The sequence below is a fragment of the Mauremys reevesii genome, linkage group 5 (genome assembly GCF_016161935.1).
Source record: "Mauremys reevesii isolate NIE-2019 linkage group 5, ASM1616193v1, whole genome shotgun sequence".
NCBI lineage: Eukaryota > Metazoa > Chordata > Testudines > Geoemydidae > Mauremys > Mauremys reevesii.
In genome coordinates this window covers 32,882,128-32,902,097 of record NC_052627.1, presented here as the reverse complement: position 1 = coordinate 32,902,097, position 19,970 = coordinate 32,882,128, and the positions used below count along the sequence as shown (strand labels likewise).

General features: G+C 40.9%; 1 protein-coding gene and 1 long non-coding RNA gene across 2 annotated transcripts in view; both read right to left on the bottom strand.

The window, feature by feature from the left end:
* LOC120406327 (alcohol dehydrogenase 1-like) overlaps window positions 1-12,842 on the bottom strand; it is a 69,069-nt gene extending 56,227 nt beyond the window's left edge. Inside the window, exon 1 of the mRNA XM_039540997.1 lies at window positions 12,705-12,842. Within this exon, the coding sequence (XP_039396931.1) occupies window positions 12,705-12,791 (87 nt within the window). The 5' untranslated portion in view covers window positions 12,792-12,842. The remainder of the gene's footprint in view (window positions 1-12,704) is intronic.
* On the bottom strand, window positions 2,942-11,055 carry LOC120406329. The gene is made up of 3 exons (XR_005599224.1): window positions 10,669-11,055; window positions 4,623-4,712; window positions 2,942-3,072 (listed from the first exon to the last, which is right to left on the bottom strand). It is a non-coding gene; the product is annotated as an uncharacterized LOC120406329 (long non-coding RNA).
* Window positions 12,843-19,970: the final 7,128 nt, after the last annotated feature.

Genomic DNA, 19,970 nt, shown 5'->3' with positions numbered 1-19,970 from the left:
ATTGCTTCTGCAGTCCTGTAGCCCTCAACAGGACCAGGTAACAAGAGGCTACATCTAAAAATCCAATCTGTGAACCGTTTCCCTGTATGGTAGTCCACAAATTGACTCAGAATAGATTTTTCTGTTCAAAGTTTCATATTACATACAATTTTAAGCAAATTAAATGTGGTAAAAGTTTCCAGTTTGTCAGCCCTGGACAAATATTCTATAGAACAATATTCTATAGAACAATCTACAGTTTAACAAGAGCATCAATAATGCTTCTTCATTACCCTCAAATCTCAACTGGCAGATCCACCTTTAGGGAAGAAAAATTAGTTCAATCTTAGTTACCCTATCTTCTGAGATTGCCAATAAGAGTCCCAATTAGTGACAGCTATACAAGCGGCATGGACTGTCCACTCATTTCCCATTCAACAGTCCATCAGCTGGAAATGACCCTTGCATGCCCAGCTAAGGGCCAAACCACCAGATCAGCAAGTGAGATACTTCATTGACAAAGATGAGCCAGAACAGCAGAATGGGTGATCGCACAGCAAAAAAAAAAAAAAAAAAAATGAAGGCGATGAAGCCAGGTTGCTAGATTGGGCAGAGAATGGATGGCAGCAGGAGGGAGAGAAGCAATGGAAAGTAGAATAGAGAAAGGCACACAGAATGGAGGGAGTTGGAAGTAGCCTGTAGTGGACTTGAATCCATCCACTGTATAACTTTAATTGTACATTTTTTAATTATGTGGGACCAACTCCACTTTGGAGGTCTGTGGTTTATACGATCACTTGAGCTTTATTCTTCTGATTTATGCACTGCCAGAAAGTTTGATAAAAATAATCACCATGTAATTCACAGATATCTGTTGTTCTGTCCATGTTGTGTTTGCTATTTAGGCCTGTAGGCATTGCTTCCAATGCAGCTTCTGTTTGTCAGTATTGAACATACTGTACTTCTGAACTCTCATCTCCTCTGACAGTCACATCCCCAGCAGTGGCCAGTTTCCTCTTTCCTCCCTCTACCAACACCCAGGGGAGGCTCTAGGTATTTTGCCACCCCAAGCACAGCAGGCAGGCTGCCTTCAGCGGCTTGCCTGCGGGAGGTCCGCGTCCCGTGGATTCAGCGACAGCCTGCGGGAGGTCCGCCGAAGCCGTGGGACCAGCGGACCCTCCGCAGGCATGCCGCTGAAGGCAACCTGCCCGTCGTCCTCGCGGCAACTGGCAGAGCACCCCCCGTGGCTTGCTGCCCTAGGCACGCGCTTGGCATGCTGGTGCCTGGAGCCACCCCTGCAAACACCTTCCCCTTTCACTTCTGGATGTCTCTGATAATACTGTCTGATAAACCCAAATTCCATACTGCTTATGGATGCAGTATAGCTCATCCCACAGGATGTTGTGGCTCCAGGTAATGTTGTTATGCCCATCTCTATCTCTGTGTTATGCCCTAGCTCTATGTACTGCGAGCAGCAGCCTTTCCCATTCTGTTTTCACCAATCCTGATGGGTTGTTTAATAAATAACCAACTATCTCCATTAGTGACAAATCTTCTCTTTGCTCTTGTGAGAGGGACTTTCATAAAATATGTGCATGAAGCTATGTGAGAATAGTAAAATCAGGACGACAAGAAAATTCTGGTTCTGACCCCCCTGAGTGTTCCCCGTACATGTATGTAACAACAGATGTATTTCGACAGGTTTGCTAACTCTATGCAGCACATGGGCCCAGTTCTTCCAGCCTTACTTACATCAAGATTTACCTTATTACACAAGTTGCCCCAATCGTTTCAATAGTTTATTCTGCAACCTTGTCTCTCTGCATTGCCTAGTTTCAATGGGACTACCTGCACTGGACTAACACTGGATGATAAAATCACAGAACTGGCTTGATGTCCTTTCTATATGGCTACTCTAAATATTTTCTCTTCTGAAGATGGGTTATATTTGAAGTGGCCTGTTTTTCTCAATTATGTCTGTTTTTTGCTCGTTTTGTTTCTTTCATATATGGTAGGAAGTATTTTTGGAAGTGTTTTATTTTCATGCCTTTTTTTATCTTAACTAATCTTTTTTAAAGTGCTAAGTACATGCATGCTCAAACATGTATTTGAATGCACAAGTGATTATCCAATTTTCATATAATTAAAGATTTTGCATGTGCATTTCTTGCTGATTTGACCATGTAATAATTAATTAGCATTAATTATAATAGATTACACCTTCATTCTCTGCACACACATTCAGTTATAAACATAGGGTTTTTTTGCAGTACTCGTTTTTAGACAGAAAGGAAGCAGAGAAAGAGTATCCAAAAGAACTCATTTCACACCTGCTAGAAAAAGGTATTTTTAGTAATGAAGTGTTACAATATTTTTGGATGTATTTATTTGGCGAGGTGCTCAGTAAAATGAAATGTGTATATATATCACTGACTAAAATATAAGTTGTCTCCTAAATTAAGAGGCTTAAAAGGGCTGAAGAAAAGAGAGAAAATCCTGAAAAGATAAATTAAGGAAAGTGTATTCCAGATCAAAAACAGACTAAGAAAGTTCTACCATTTACCCAGATGGCTGAAAGTTTAACCTGATATAAGACTAGTATGGCTACTGTCTCTCATTACAGAAGGGGTTTCCATTCCCGACATATTGCTCTGTCACAGACAATCAAATGGAATGTAACATTAGCTAGATATGAATTATTTTACGGAATATATACATATATAGTATAAAAATATGATGACACAAGGAGGTCTCTATTTTTATTGCCACCAATTGTATCCACAGGGTTACCTACTAAGACACTAGCAATTATGCATGTCTTCTCAGAAAATGAGATCTGGACACATGAAAATGTCAGGGAATGGCCTAGGAACAAGACTTTTCTTCCTCATCTTCTTATCCTTGAAGATAGACCCCTCTTTCAATCCCAGTCTTGTTTCCTGAATAGGGGTGAGATGCAAGCCGGGCTTCACGTGTTTCCCACACCTCCCTGCTCTGGGGAGGGAGTAAGCAATGGCCTGGACCCAGGATCTGGATAACCACACAAAGATTGGCTCCCCACTATGACCATGTAGTCCAAGTCACAATCTAGCCCTATATGAGAGAACAGCAGAGTTACAAAAGGCCAAGACTATCTCCTTCATCAGAGATCTGTGGGCAGCACAAGAGAAGAGCAACTAGATTAGAGAGTGAGCAGTTAGAACCACCTAGCTGGAGACCACAGAAGATAATGGTTCTGAGACGGAAGCCTCTGATAGTAGTGTCAACTTACTCAGATGAATCATCCACAGATGAAAAAATAGTAAGCTATCTAACCTGAGAATCCGTAAATGAAAGTCATAATGACTCTAGTGATGAATCATCTGGCACCTGCTTCAACGGCAAGCAAAGCAGAACAGAGAATATACCAATGGTTAGTTTTTTGCAGTCTTGCTGTAGTCGTGTTGGTCCCAGGATACGAGAGAGACAAAACAATGTAAGAGTGACTGGGTAGGTGAGGTACTATCTAGACCAAATTCTTTTGGTGGAAGGTACAGGTTTTTGAGCTACACAGTGTTCTTCTGTCTCTCTCTCGATTAGTTTCACAGAAACTTCTGACACAAGACAATGCTGACTTGTCTACTGAGGGACACTGAGGAAAGATAAGACCAATCAATTAGAGCTGTGAAAATAATGCGCATAAATGAGAGCACATTACATGTGCATGTGCATGCACCCATGTGCATGCTTTCATTCATAAGTTCACTGTAGCTTAATACCCCAAGGACCTGGCAGTGAATCCGAGAAGGATTAAGCTACAGCAGACGAAAGCTACTTCATTTCTGAGTAAGTCCATCCACACTAGGGTTTAATGTTTTAAATTATGCACATTCATTTCATAGCTTTAGTTGATTTGTCTTAACTTGCCTGAGTGTTGGAACAAAAGCTTTTGAAAGATGGAGCTGGGTGGTTCATAGGAATGGTAAGGGGATGCAGAGCATTTCACCTGCGGGCCACTGGTTCAGACTTAGATCAGATTGGTAGTGATTGGCTGCATTCAGCTGCATATGTTAAATGAACTGATGGTTTCAATCCAGTTCACATGTATCCAGCCATCACAGTTGGCCTTGCTGGCACCCTAGTTAGCAGCCTCAGAGAGGCCTAGTACTGGATGGGAATCAATCAAGATTGAGTTGGTTCTTAGGGGGCCCCCAGAATAGGAAAGAAGCTTGCACTGCCACTGTCCACACTGTATCTGTCTTGTGGATAAACAGAACATTTTAGGCTCCAGAGCTGTCAAGTCAGAACTTCTCACTAGCAGAAATTTTGCTTTAAAAACACTCTTTTAAGAGCTGTATATAAAAAAAATGCTTATGATTCAGTAATGAGACACTAATTTTAGAAACTAATGCAAAAGTTATTGAGGTCACTAGATTTGTTACCACAGTAGCATATAAATACCAAAATATGTGTAATTTACATATTACAGCTTGTTTGTAACTTGTAGAAAAATTTAACATTTTCATGTTTTATACCATATGATGATCACCTGCAAGGTGAAGGAAGGAAGTTTGTCTTTCACATAAAAGTCCAACTAAACCAATGGCTTTATCCTGCTGTCCTAACACAGGCAAAAAGTCCACCACACATTAGTGGGAGCTTACCTTGAATAAACACCTCAAAAGTCAGCCCAAAGTGCATGTGATGGTTGGTAGGGTGTTATCTTTCCGTGAAGTATTAGGTAAAAGTCACTGCTGTAGGCAAGAAAAGGGAGTTTTAAATGTTAAAATTGCAACTTGCTGAAAAAATACACAGCTTTGCCCAGAGAGTAGATTTCTGCTGCAAAATTATGTATAAAAGTTCACCTTTGATTAATGTAATGTAAGCAAAGGTCCCTTGTGGGGGCCTGGAGCACCTCAGTGCCAGCCTTTAACTTGATGCAGTCCCTGATAGCCTGCCAGTTGTTCAATGGCTCAGGCTAGTGGTGTGACCATGTCAGGGCTAATGCTCTATTGGGCCCAACACTTAGTGGATCCCTGTGCACACTCTGTCAACTGCCTTCAGCATCATGTTCCTCTCAGTGCCACCAGCAAACCTGCTTTTGTGCATCACTCCTCCCAGCTGTCCCTGAATTGCCATTAATTTTTCTTCTGCTGGTAACCCTATCACCATCCTGAGCAGGAGGAAAAAAGCAGCAGCAGAATTACACATACACTACCCCTTTCTCCCCAGCAGATTTACCATACTGCCCTCTGTTGACCTATCACTGCTCAGCCACTTCATCACATCACCAACTGTTTGTCAAACTGTCCCACAGAAACCACAGATCCCAAATTCTGAGGAACAGAGCTGTAGGAAAACAGGAACATTGTCACAATTTTTTTTGCAGGAAAATGTCCCTTCTTAATTAAAAAATGTGACTTTTTCCCCCCAACCAGCTGTAATAACAAGGTTTGCCTCTAGGTATACAAATACTATCTGAAGCCTTCTGCATGGGACTCACAGCCAGAGATAGCTGCAGAGATAAAATGATGAAGAAGACACTAGGGGAATCTTTTTCAGCAAAGGGATAAGGGTCAAAGGAAGAGAAATGCATTTAGGTGGGGAGCAGGGTTAGGCCAGGCCAGTTCTGTCCATAACAGAAGAGGGAAAGATAAGAAAGGTGGTGAATATGGGTTGGAGGACAGAGGTGGTGAGACCCAAGGTCTGGGGAGCCTAAATAGGGCATGCAAGGGATTAGAATGATTAAATGACCACAGTCCAGGTTGGCAGACCCCAAATTTGATGCCTTCACCTAAAAATATTCTTTCCCATGCTTCCCTCAAGTTCCTCATGACTATTGAAGGATTCCTTCCTGACCTAAGGATTCCCATTCACAAAGGGAAAAACCCAGACTGCAATTGAAACCATCTTACTATCCCCTCTGTGCATCTGCAGTGGCATAGATGGGATGGAACAGGGAAGAGGATCAGGCCCTTCTGACTTTTCAAGACTTGCCATTATTTTACTTCTTCTTGCTTGTGAGAATTTTCTGTCCTGCTGACAACTTCAGAGAAAGGGGGAAAAGGTACAGGGCTCAGGGGAGCTGAGCAAGGACCTGGAACAGTTTTCCTTGGAAGGGCAAAAGTGTCTGTCTGTGACTGCACTTTTTATAGCTGATCCATTCTTTCTTTGTACTCCTCATTTATGGCAGCTAAGGGAATTTAACTGCTTCTTTCAGGATGTTGTTGCACCTTGTTACTTTCCTAAAGAAGAGAGTCATGTAAATTTGCAGCCTTTCCTTTTCCTTTCCTTTCCAGTTTCCCCTCTCAGTTTTGGATAACAATTTTCCTACCAAGGCCCCTACTGTGTTCACTGTAAATATCTGTAATTTCTTCCTAGCTATCATTAACGACAAGGCTTATTGGCTAGGTTACATGTGAGATCTCTGAGTCTTTATGTCCTCTGTTTTTTTAAAGAGTGAGAATTACTAGCAAAACAGTGAGAGTTGGCAGGCAACCTTGCTTAAATCCAGCCTTGGAACTTCCCATTTTGTATTAGCTGAGTCATATTTTTCCTGTAGTCAACTGGAGTACCATCTGTTATTGATGTATGATAGGGCTATCTCTCTGGTGAACTGCAAAATCTGTCCTGTTTCCATGCACTTGTTTGCCTTAGTGAACGTCACCCTGGCTCCTAACCAATTACAAGATGTGCACTGGCCAAAGGAGATAAGACATTTTATTAACTACACTCTATGCACTTATTCCAGATACACTCCTTCTATTTTAACAGAAAGTGCTTGCTTGGGTAGAAGTCTTTTTTGGAAACAGAATGATATATGTTAGTCTTGGTATCTGTTCTGTTGACATTGCTTTTTAACCACAGATTTCTCTTGATTGGTAGACAAACGGTGAAAACAGGAAATCTAAGGACTCATTCAGCTGCAAAATTGTAGTAGAAAGTGTAGTCTGTTCAAATATCAGGATTAGGGGCTGTGGGAAGAATTGAAAATGTTGCTTGTTTCGTTAAAACAAATTAAATAGAACAATGTTTCTAATGAGAGGATTTTACCCCAGGACATTTCTGTTCCCAGTTTCACTACCTAGTTTAACTCGAAAAGGGGTGGGGGGCAATGTCTAATGGTTAAAGCACAGAACTGAATTTTATACTGCCACTGACTCACTTTGTGACCTTGAGCAAGTCACTTCACTTCTCAGGGCTGCAGTTTTCCACATCTGTAAAATGGGCGTAATAATATTTGCCTTGTGGAAGTATTGTGAAGCTTAAGGTTGTCAAGTACTTTGAGACCCCAGTCTGAAAGTCTATACAAGTAGTAGTACTGTAGGTAAATGTACACCATTTCCTATAAATCTTAACCTATAATCAATTCTACATGGTTACTATGCACAAACAAATTTTGTAACTATACCTGATTGAAATATTTCATATCAAAAACTTTATGACAAAAGACGGCCTTTCAAAATGAACATTTTGATGGAAAACGGTTGGTTCTTGATACTTTTTCTGGTTTTTTGTTTTCAAAAACTAAACATTTTTCATATGCTTGTCAAAAAACAAAAAAAAATTCTGTGAAATTTTTGAAAAAAAAAAGTTCAATTCTTTCTAAAATTTGCCACAGAAAAGACCATTTTCCAAGCAGCTCTACTTGTAACTCATTGGAGAGGGCATGTGTCGATTTTCAAGATCTTTCTTTCTTTGAAATGATTCATAGAGCTTTTGAGGGGAACTGACCTAGAGATAGCTCACTTGAGACTACTCTAGAGGAAAACTAAGGGAGGTATCAAGGAAGGGAAGAGAGGAACAGGAATACAAGATGGGAGTCTAAGGAAAGGGGGAAAGAGAGGGGAGAAGGAGATTTGTAAAGGAAAAGCAAAAATCAGAGCATAGAAGAAAGAGGTGGAATGGAAAATGTAGATGGAAAATAGAATGAAAAGAGGAAATGAATTTTTTTTATTTGGATTCTACTACAAGTATCACACATCACAATCCAAGTGAGTTCAGTTCTTGCGATTGATAGCCCTATCCAAACATCTAATGTCAGGGACGATGGCCACTGCAAGTGCAAAATCTTTGAGACCTTCTTTTAAAATATGATACACACTTTGAAAAAGTTTGAGAGCCCCAGCCACATTCCCTACTGTTAATGATCTGACTACAGTTTGGGGATATTTAGATCATAAGCACTCGTGGACAGGGATTGTCTTTAAACTTTTGTACAACATCCTTAGCTCAGTTTTTGTGCGATAATAATAATATCATTTGAGATCCATACACACTCAGGAGCTAGCTTGTACAAATCTAAAGAGAATGTCAGAAGACTGTGTGTAACAAATACCTGAAGCATATAACAGGCTTAGGCAGACCTGGATCATGCAATATACTGGTAGTCATATCTAAAAGTTATCAAGGAACATAAACTATTGCATAATGAATACTGTTTGGGTAAGTTAATACACCCATATACAATTAATAACATAAATCAAAATTATTTTTCAGAACATAGTTGCATATTAACTTGATACTGCTCCTACCGAAGCCAGTGACAAAATTGCCATTCATTTGAACAGGAGTGGGCTCAAGCTCATTTTCTGTGAAATGAAAGTTTGGAGGAAGAATAGATTTAGTTTGAAAGATTTTGGAATGGTGTCTGAGAGCTCCACCACTCTCCTAGTTGAACAACTGGCCTTCACTGTTACTGTCAGCACCTCCCACCTGTTCTGTGTGCCACTTCTGTCCCCCAGTGCTCCTGAGGATTTCCCAGCTGTACTCTTAGCCCTCGCTGATACTCGCTCATCTCTCTTGGCTGCTTCTCAAGTATGAGATATGCAAGATGAAACATGAGCCACAACATTTGTCCAAATGCCAATTGTCTGGCATATCACTGTTCAAACATATAAAAGGGAGAATTGTCTGCAACTATAACTAGGGAAACTTCTAATGTCTACTGGTTATACAGGGAGTGAAGGATTTAAAAGTGTTTAACACAATTGAAGCAGCAAAGAATCCTGTGGCACCTTATAGACTAACAGACGTTTTGCAGCATGAGCTTTCGTGGGTGAATACCCACTTCCACGAAAGCTCATGCTGCAAAACGTCTGTTAGTCTATAAGGTGCCACAGGATTCTTTGCTGCTTCTACAGAACCAGACTAACACGGTTACCCCTCTGATATTTAACACAATTGTGATCAGTTCTGATAAGCTGAACAAGACACACATTCATTTGTTTAACAGTTAGTTACTGGTCTAGCAGCAGAAAGAATAAGTACCAATAAGCAAGCCTGACATTTATTCTTTCAAATTTTGCTTTTTCTTGAAACACAGCTTTTGACCTGGCAGATTAAGACAGAACAATATCCAAAGGCTCTTCATACTCTCCTTCATATACTGTATGTTGAAATAAACATTTGGGACTAAATCCAGCCCTCAATTACACTTACACCCATGTTAGTGGGACTGCCCAGATTTAAGAAAGGGCATAATTTTTTGTCAATTTTTGCCAGACTCAAAGGCAATTGGCCATAGCAAATGGTGACTCCTGGTTTTGGAACTGTCTAAACACAATTGTGGTAAACACTTTTAAATCCTTCATTCCCTGTATTAGTAGAGTAATACTAATCTAAAAGTATATTATGCCTGAAAGTGTTGCTCTTACATATCCCATACTGACAGAAACAAAATGGGGTTAGCGACATGCACAACAGAGTAACAAGGTGTTGAAAAACCCCTCAGGGAAAAGAAAAAAGAACCTAATTCCAAATCAGCTGGCTACACTGACTGTAGGCCAAATCTTGAACTTGTTCAAGTCAGTGGTGGTTTTTATCATGACTTCAGTGGAAACAGGACTTGGTACAGAGTTGCTGGGTCAGACTGCCCTCCGGCAGGGCTGCTGGTGAGAAAAATTCAGTAGGGTTCCCTCCAGAGAATTCTGTCCGTTTTGTAAAGGGACCACTCAATGCACAAAACTTACAGTACTGCAGGCTGGGAACATGCTTCTTTATTCAATTACATGACAAACAGAGTAGGGAGGAAAACAGCCACTAACTGAACAGGAAGTAAGGCAGGGTAGAGCTTGGCTCCAACTCGTTATACTCCAAGTAAGCCAGTTAACCCCTTAATAACCACTTTACTACAGTCAGCACAACAGGACAGGATCCTGCCTCACCCCAGCACTCCACAGAATGACCAGGTAGGTGTGTGGATCCAAGCAGATCTTCCACCAGTACAAAGCCATCTGTGTGACTGTCCTGTGCTACAAGATTCCAGTTCTCTCTCCACCTCCACAACAGGGTGATTCCAACAGACCCAAGCTCCTGATTACTGCTTCCTGTAGGAACTCCTTCCCAATCCCCACTCCCACAGGTAGAGTTAATGGGAGTATAATTTGCATCTCCCTAGTCCTGCCCCAGCCCATCTACTCCTTACCCAACCCCAGTGTAGGCCTTCCTTGGATGCAGAGAAAGGGAGAGTGCTCCAAAGGCAACTGAAACACACAGGTAAAAAAAAAACCACTTGAACATATTTCTGGGGCATCATAATTCAGTGCAGTATTAGAATGATCTTAAAAGGCATCTCACCAAATGCAAGAATCCAAAGCAATCGCTGTTAAAATGAGCACTTTGATTGATCAGATTTAACTGAAGAAATATTAAGTCTAGTTAGTAGAGTTTGTTTTGTGTTACCAGCTCTAAAGGGTATATTAGACTTACCCTGCATCTTGGACATGTCTCAATCCGTCTAAGGAGTCAGCTCAAGAATAGAACATTCTTGGTTGTTATCGGCTTTGTTTGTTTTATGTCAAGTGGATCATCAAAGTGAAGTGAGGAATTAAAGACTGTTTGGATAGTTAGGAACTCTCCATACATGTTAAAACTACCTATTCCTTCAGTTGCTTTTCTCACCTGATACTGGATTTGTCTACAAGCAAGGACTGAAATCTTCACTGCATGGAAACATGAACCTCTCTTTCTCTCGGACTCTAAAACCCTGATTGTGAGTTTTCATGGCCACACAGGAGCAGGAAGACAAGTAAGAAGCTTCCTTCTCTCCCTCCCCACACCTTGAATGGCTGGCTGCACTGGGGGCCACTTGCAATAACAGTGTGTTCTTCAGGGAGCAGAGGAACTATTCACTCCTGCTTCTCCTTATTTGGGACAGTCTCACACCACTCCATACAGGCCTGGTGAGCATCCACAAGGAACAATCTGCTCCATTTTAATGGCTGGAGCAGATAGCACTTCACTGTGCAGAAAGAGAGTCATCATCTCTCCCAGGCTGTTCTACTAGGTTATTCATTCATAATAGTTAATGGCCTGATCCTGTGAGGTGTTGTCTTCAGTTAAGGGTACTCAGCACCTCGCAGAAATGGACCCTTATCTTTAATGCCCTGCATCAATCACTGATTTCAGTGACTCATCCTTCTGAGAGCAAAAGGTGGGTGCTTTTGGATTTTTCTGAATAAGAATTTAAATGGCTGTCAGCCTATCTGCCAATAACAGAAAACAGATTGTAAATGTAACAGGATGCAATCAAGTCAAACAATTCCAGGGAGAGCACCAGAAGGCTTAATATTAGGACTACTGGTGTTCACAGTCTTTGCTAATGACTTAACAATTGTTTGTGTTGATTTGTGCTGGCATTGATATGCAGAGAGCAACACTTTCTATTTAAAACTGGGGGAAACTGTCAATGAATTTGCTATATCTGCAAAGACTGCTTTTTAAAAAAATACATATTTCACTACCTGATTTACCTTTAAAAATGAAAAAAATATGAGTCCCTAAATTGTGCACATAAAATAGGACCAATTTTCTGTGTGGGATGGTTCCCAGAAATCTTTATCTTGTCTATCATAGTGCATTGTTCTGGAAGGTGAAATAAACCTTGACGATTTGTTAAGATTTAGTGCAGACTAAATATTGCTAAAAATAGCAGAATGAGAGTGACAAAAGGTTTCTGTTCAGCTGCTCTATAGAAACTCGTTGCTATAGACCAGACTTAGCAAACAGTTGCTGAGCATTATAAAAAATACAAGTGTGCTTTTACTGAGCACTGTCTGAGGATGAAAGGTGCACATTACTGATGTCTGCACTGCAGATACAGCAGCTGTATCCTATTCTGGGAGCTCACCATTAGGTCTGTGGCTTGGGTCTGTACAGCATTGTTCAGACTAGGACAACTGATTATTTTAAGGGACTGGGGTAAGCAGTGGTTTCAGAGGGAGACCAAAAAAAAAAAAGTGCACAATCCTTTTGTGCACCAGACATGTTCAGGAAGGAATTGTATTTTTCCCAGGTGAAATCCCTCCCCAAGTTCCCCCATTGCAATGTGACTCCACACTGCCCCCCAATAATGAGTTGTGCCTGAATGGCATAGCTTAGTCCTCAGTACAGCTGGTTGGTTGGGAAATGTTTTTTGGGCCTAGGAACAAATTTCAATGACAATGAAAACATTTTCAATGTCCTTGAAATGTTGCCTTCAAAAGAAAACGGAAAGAAAGAATCATTGCAACTGAAAACCAATAATTTCAGCCCAAAAAAACTGGAAAATGTTTACTTCTGACAACTGAAAAATAGAAGATATGAGTGGAAATGTTTTGGCTTTTGGTTGCTGAAAACCAACATTTCCAATTTTTATTTTTAACAAAAACCACAACAAAATCTCTTTATCTTCCCCACGAGCTCTCTCCTTTCTCCCAATTCTGTCACTTCAGACCTGCTACACAAAGATTTGTTTCTGGGTCTACCTTTCTGCACCCCAGACTGGCAGAGACTGGGTGCACAAGCAGGAAGCTGAGCTCTGGTGGGGTGGCATGTGCCTCTAGTAACTCCATTAGATTGATCTGCAGGGCTTCAAAAGGAACTTCATCTTCAGATGGAAGAAAGTTGAGTGAAGCAGAAGTTTGTGAAGGATGATGGGTATGAAATAAGAGGAGAAAGGGAGATTTCCCTAAAAAGATCCTATCAGAAACACCACATACTTAAAGCAAACACACACATTGAAGTTTATAAATTCAAGCATGTTCTTATATAGACTGAGGAAAAGTACCAATCCTGCATACAGCTTAGCCAACAAAGCCAACTGCTCTATTTTGTAGAGGTATTCATTAAGAACAATGAGCCACATTCTCAGCTGCCATAAATCAGGGTACAATTGACAGCAGCTGAGGATCTGTTATGGATTTATCTCCTGTTGCTCTGATTGGCTAAGCACCCACAATGCCAGCTGAAGTCAAACAAACTGCAAGTCCTTAGTACCTACAGCCATTGTGCCTGGCTGGCTGTTTCAGCACTCCTCTTTCCTTCATTCTCCTGTCCCACCCCCATCCCCTGAACAGATGAACTTACTCTGTATGTGTGTCGTGTGAGTCGGAGTGTAATTAGAGCACACAAGGTAAATAATGACAGATCAGCTTCTATTGTCTGTTGCTCAACAGCAGGAAAAGCGTCAACGCTGTCTTCGGGGGCTCAAATATAGAAGAATTGTTAATTCCAGTTTAGCACTTCCTTCCAGAGGAGACCAGACAGCGTGTGAGAATAATTTCTAAATACATTGGCAAAAAGACAGCCCAAAAATTAAGGGGGGGGGCGCGTAAACCACAAAAACAATAACAAATAGTAATAAATCTATCAGGACTGACAGCTCCTGTGTCTCAAGAGTTATTACTGAATTGTCCTTCCAGAATGCCAGTGCTGTCGCTGGTGCTTTTCTTGGGTTGCCTAGGGCCTGAAGCTAGCCACTGTCTTTGGCTGTAAATCTAAATTAGCATCAGCTGCTACGCTCTCAGTAACAAAATCTTTGGCTCCATGCTGTATGATGAACAATGACTGGTCTAGAACTTAGTCTGAATTATGAATGGTGCATTATCCAAGGCTGCTCCTCTATGTGTTTCATTCATAGAAATTAAACGTGGCAGCAATTTATCTGATCCTCTGCTCTGGTCTCTTGCCACAGAGCTGGTCAGAACATTTTCAATGACATTTCATTTTGTTGAAAAATGCTGTTTCATCAAAGACAAAATGTTTTGCAGAAACATATCAGTTTCTATGACGTTTTCACTGGGGCACAGTGCCGGAGAGCAAGCGATGCTCTCACACTCTGTAGCTTTGCTCCGGGGTACGGACCTGGGATAGGGGAGGACCTTCTCTGGCTGATTGAGAATGATCTGGAAAGAAAATTTTGACTCTGAATCAGGGAGAAGAGGGACTTGAAGCTGTGCCTCGCATATCCCTAGCCAGTACCTTAGCCACCTGGCTACATATGCCTTCCCAAATTGCAAAGCTCAGGTTTTGATCCAAAAATGGAAATGGAGACAATTCAATTTCTGCAAAATCATTAAAATGGTTTAGTTTTTGTTCCAGTGCAGAAAGAAACCAAATTTCAAAACCTCTGAAGCTGCCATGAAGTGGAATTGTTGTCCTCCTAGTGATAATAAAATACTTAGTGCTGCTGGAACACTTTTCACCTGTAAAAATCAGGGCACTTAAAGCTAGTGTTATATTATCCCCTATTACAAATGGGGAAACAGAGCATAGAGAGCTTGAGTGAATTGCCCAAGATCATATAGGATGTCAAGTGCAGGATCAGAAATAGAACCTAGCAGCTTGATTCTCCATTATCCAGAACCTTCTGCAGTCACCCATGCAGAGTGAGTGGAAAAACATGAACATTATCTACCATTCTGATCTGGTAGCATTTTGCACCCACTTTGCACTTTAAATGACTGCACAACGTGCAGAGCAATAGAGAATTGGGCCCCTGGTTTCCTGACTCATGTTCCTAAGTTCTGCAGCAGTCTGTTTCTCAATCTGCCTTTGTAGGGTTCTTGCCTAAAAACATGCCACTTTTGCTGTCAAGCTCACTTTCTACTTTCCCACAGGATGATGACCTGTAAAACCCACACTAGTTACACTACTTTGACAAAGTACAAATACCCTTTGCATAATTTCCTAACAGTTAGCTGGTCTGGGGAGTGCCACTTAGCACAAACACCGAATCATAGAAATGTAGGGCTGGAAGGGACCTCAGGAAGTCAAGTCCAGACCCCTGAACTGAGACAAAACCAACTAAATCTAGACCTTCCCTGACAGCTGTTTATGTAGTCTGTCCTTAAAAACATGGCTGTTCCTCTCTGCTTTGTTACTGAATCCTTCATCCTCTCTCTCCACAGAAGTGCCTATCTGTATGTAGAGCTGCATGTAGGAGTTCATTCCATTGTTTCATCCTAGACCATTCACCCCACTCCCCAAACTATAAGGTTTTTGAAGACCTACTGCAAACTGTGTGATTTCCTAGCACCCTTTTCTTTGAAGAGCAGATTAGAAAGATCACTGAAGAGTGGCACTCCATGTCAGGATTTACTAACTATTTTTGTAGAATATCACTCCCCGCTGCCAATCCTCCTCACAACATCTCTTTCACCACCTTCCTGTGGAATTATTCAGTTCTCTTAAAGTGTAGTAAAATATTTTAATAAGGAATTAAACATAATCACCTCATTATTAAAATTCCAAACAAACATGAGGGAATATAAAAGGGAAGAGAAAAGAAGTGGGGAAGGTACTGACTACAGGTCAAACAGTGATCTTATTAAAAACACCTTTTGGGGGAAACGAAGGTGCTCTTCAAGAGTCAGGTGAAGTTGTCTGAGATAAGTGTCCAAAGGGAGAGGGCACACCACAGCAAAGGCAAATAACAAGGCATCTTGAATTGCAGGTGGATATTATGCAGGTGGATAATATATTATATTATTTTGCTCTTTCCACAACAAAACACAATATGAGGAAACCACAGGAACATAGTTGGGTCCCAAATAACCATGTTTACTAAACAGACACAAACATGCCAGCCTAGTTTTGAAAAGGACCACTCAGTGCAAAAATAAGAACAATGATAATAAAGCCTACTCACAGAACTGAAGACTGGGGACTTGCTGCTTTATTCAGCTGCATCAAAAACAGTATGGGTGCACCTTCCACTGAATCAAACAGGAAGTTAGAGTGGGATGTGTAGACCTCATATGAACAATGCATGAAGAAGTAAGGAAGAGAAGTTGGGAAACAGGTTAAAAAGAGACAAAGCATAAAGTCATAAGTGGCCTTGTAAATAACATGTAGCTAGTAGATATAGAAACGGTAAGATGAGTAAAGTGTAATAAGCTTGCAGCTGCAGCTTTGCTTACTACCATACTTTGCAGCTCATGGATAGTTCATAGGATTGGTTACAAAAATTAATAGACAAATCATAAAGTGTGTGATACACTTAATACTATTAGTTAATATTTTGTAAGTGTGTACATGAGCTGATTCATGATTTATGTATGTTAGATGTGTATTATACCCTGTATCCACCCCTTACACTTGAGCTTGATCAACTCAAGTTTAGTTTGATTGTATGCCAATCAAGAATCTTCAGTGTTGAGTCTGGAGTTTAACTGATTTCTTGGATTTCAGAGAACTGGATAAAGTGTTCTCTCAGAACCGGATGAGATGTTCTGGGTAAGCCAAGTGGAAAAGGTCTCACAGGGAATCCCAACAGGGTAGAGTATTGCTCCATCTCATAATATTCTGGGTAACCCAGTTAACTCATCACCAATTTACCACATCTAGCTACATACATGAGGTTGCTCTGATGGATTTCTGGCAGCTACTGAAGCACAGAACATAGTGAGCACCACAACTGGGCTCCTAAACTATTTAAAGGAATTAAAAAATGAATTAAAGCTATTGTTAAAAAAAATTATATAGTACACAAGTTAAGAAAAGAGTGTCTGTACATCTGGGTATAGTGTTTAGATTATCCACAATGTTTTAAAAAGTCATAAGATACATATAGTGCATAAATCAGCAATAACCCAAATTAAGGTGAATAAATTTAACAATACGCTTTAGATATTAGAATCCGAATACTCGGGTACATCACTCATGAAAAGTTGTACAGAGAGTTGGTTGTAGAAAGCAAATATAGGGATGAGTGTAGATTGTCCCTCAGTAATTGAGCATTTAGGGTAGATTGTCCATTTGGAAAATACAATCCATGAGGAAATTATTTCAGTTGCTTTCCCCACTGTGCTTCTCATTGGCATTCCAGCCCATCCCTCCTGGTATCGCTGATGTCCGGTGATGTGTTCTATGTAGATGTCCCTCGACCACTTGATGGCGTCCAACTCCATGAGTTGCCGCATCAGCCAAGTGTAGCACTGACCGATTCTGCATTCTCTCAACACTCGTTCGTTACTGGGGTCCCATGATCCAAAGATCAGCACATCTGTCTGAACCTGGTAACCCTTAGTTCCCAAGGTGTTGGCCAGAGGAGCATATTTCTCCACCTTTTGAGCTCAGACATCATGGAAGGCCTGGGTCCTGTTCTCAAAGGGCACCAGGATGATCTTCTTCTGGTCTTCATTGCTGATGATGATGTTCGGTCACAGTTGGCTATCAGTTCCAGGGATGGTGAGAATTTGGCAAGATGGGCACTGGCCAGCTAGAGTCACCAAAGAAGAGTCATCTCATTCATAGTCAGTAATCTCTGATAAAGGCAAAATCTTATGAAGGAGTCATAAGCATCTACTCAAGACTAAGGAGTTGGCAGAAAAAAGTGAAGTGAGAGCAGACACTTGAAAAATTGAAAATAATTCACAAATTGATTTTCTTATTGACTATGAGACTGAACAGTCTGTTACAGACAAGGACTTGCCTAAAGAGGATTTGCAATATAGCAGTTCAGGAGGGTTGCTGAAACATCCTAAAAGACTGATCAAGACATCTTAAGGTTGTGTTAAAGCAACCTGAGGGATTTTTAAGTACTATATTTGTTTTGGTTTGTTAGTGTTTTAGTTTGGACAGGGATTTAGATGCTTATAAAGAAATGATTTATAACAAAGAACTTTTATTTTTTCAGTCCAAGTCATATATGGACACTGTCCCCATTAAACCCTTAGGCCGTACTTGATTCTTAAGCGAGATAATACAGTGTAATAGAACCGTACCCTTCTATTAGCCATCTGAGCGTATAGGCAGCTGCTCTCTCTCTGAGCACCTTTCAGACTGATCTTGCACAGAGAATTCCTTCCCTTTTATCTTTAGATAAAATCCCATCAGCCTGGGTTTTAGAGAAATTGTACCATCTTATAGTCACATTGCCCTTGCATCTGTTATTCATCTGTATGGATCAGCTTTAATTCAGCAGGGAGTTTCAAGCTGTCACCTGCCTGTAATCAGAACTTTCCCCCTCAGTGTTAAGTTTCTCATTTGACTGTACAGTTGTTTTTCCCTAAACAAATGTAGACTCAGAAGATGAAGAGAAGCTCTTCTTCCTTCCCCTTTTCTCTGGGAACTCAAGAAAATTCTCTAGTTAGTGTTGGTTTCTTTATTTTCTCCTACTTCCAGTCTCACAAGCCTTTGTGTTTGAATCTCTTTTCTCTAGAGATTTTGCTAGAGACCATTAATCTCAGGTATGTTACAGAGTTGCTTTCCACTACCCCCCCCCCACCTCAACAAATTATCTCTTTAAATTCATTTTCATTTCCTTAACTTTTTGTAATCCATTGACTAGGGAAAACATTTCCACAATACAGGAGGACACCTCAGGCCATCAATTTTTAAGCACCTTCCTCTTGTTTTCAATGGGAAACTCCACTTTAGCTCCCTGAGGCAGAAACGTAAGTTAACCAGTTATCTTTGTACCTAAAAGGCCAAATTGTGGCATTTAGCCACTGGCCTGAGTAGGAGGTGTGGAGCAATATATACCCCATGGGAAATTCAGGAACGACTGTGCCTCAGCAATAATGTGCAAACATTTTAGCCTCCCTCGTAACAAATCCTGTGTACACTGGCTGGAGTTGAGGCTTGTTTCACTGTGATCTCCTCCTAAGCCTTTTTCCCCTGCAGCGTGGTTCTATTCATATACTCTCAATGTTAATATGTATTTGTTGCTAGCAGACTTCTTATATTGACTAGGTCTAAAGTGTGCTTTTGTCACTCACTGGATCTGCCACCGGGCTCTACTAGCTCCACCTATCTCTACATCATGTTCCCCTGTTCCTCATCATTCACTTTATCATCATCTTTCATTTAACGGGAAAAATGTTAGCATTGTGCTGTTGCTGTTCTCCTTCAAATGAGTTATAAATATTAAAAAGAAGAAAGCAATCCCTGCGTGGTATCCAACGGTAAACTTTCACCACTCTAGCAGTTGCCATATGTCTTTGGTTTTTCTAGCCAACAAGCTCTTTTATCATGACCTGTAGCAATCGCTTTAAATGTAGCAAATAAGGCAAGTTAAATAATGGAAATTTACATTGTGCAGAGGTCACGGATAAATAAGTAGGCTTAAATAGTAATTATTTTATAAGGGAAATTCTCTTTCATAAAGAGAATCTCCATTGTTGGATATATCCATTTTATTAAGGAGAATTCTCTCTCCCAGTGGGCTTGTGCACAGTACAAACTGTTACCATATTTGAAAAAAGCTGTGAAGAATCAATTAACCACTCTCTTCTCTAAGGGGAGTAGTCATTTCTAAGGGCAAAATTAAAGCACATTCAACTGTCATGCTGCACCTGCTGAATCGTTCCTTAGTGCTGTCAAGGAACTCTCACCTTAGTGCAGTCGAGGTGGCCAGTCTATGGCTTCATGAAGTAAGGGGTAGGCTGGGTCCCCAGGATCACTATTGGTATTTCAATATTCCTAATGATAATTCGCTAGTCAAGAACGAAAATCCCTGCTTGCAGGTTTCTGAACAGTTCTGTGTTCTTAAAGATGTGAGCATCATGCACCTTCCCTGACTGGCCAACGTTGATGAAGCATCCCCAGTGAGCCACCAATGCTTGCATAGCCATAGAAAAGTAGCCATTTCTGTTGCTGTGCTCTGTGGCAAGGTGGTCTGGTGCCAAAATAAGGATGTGCCTGCCAAATATTGCTCCACTGCAGTTCGACCCCATTGCTGCAAATCCATCCACTATGTCCTGCACATTGCTGAGAGTCACAGTCCTGCATAGCAGGAGATGGTTAAT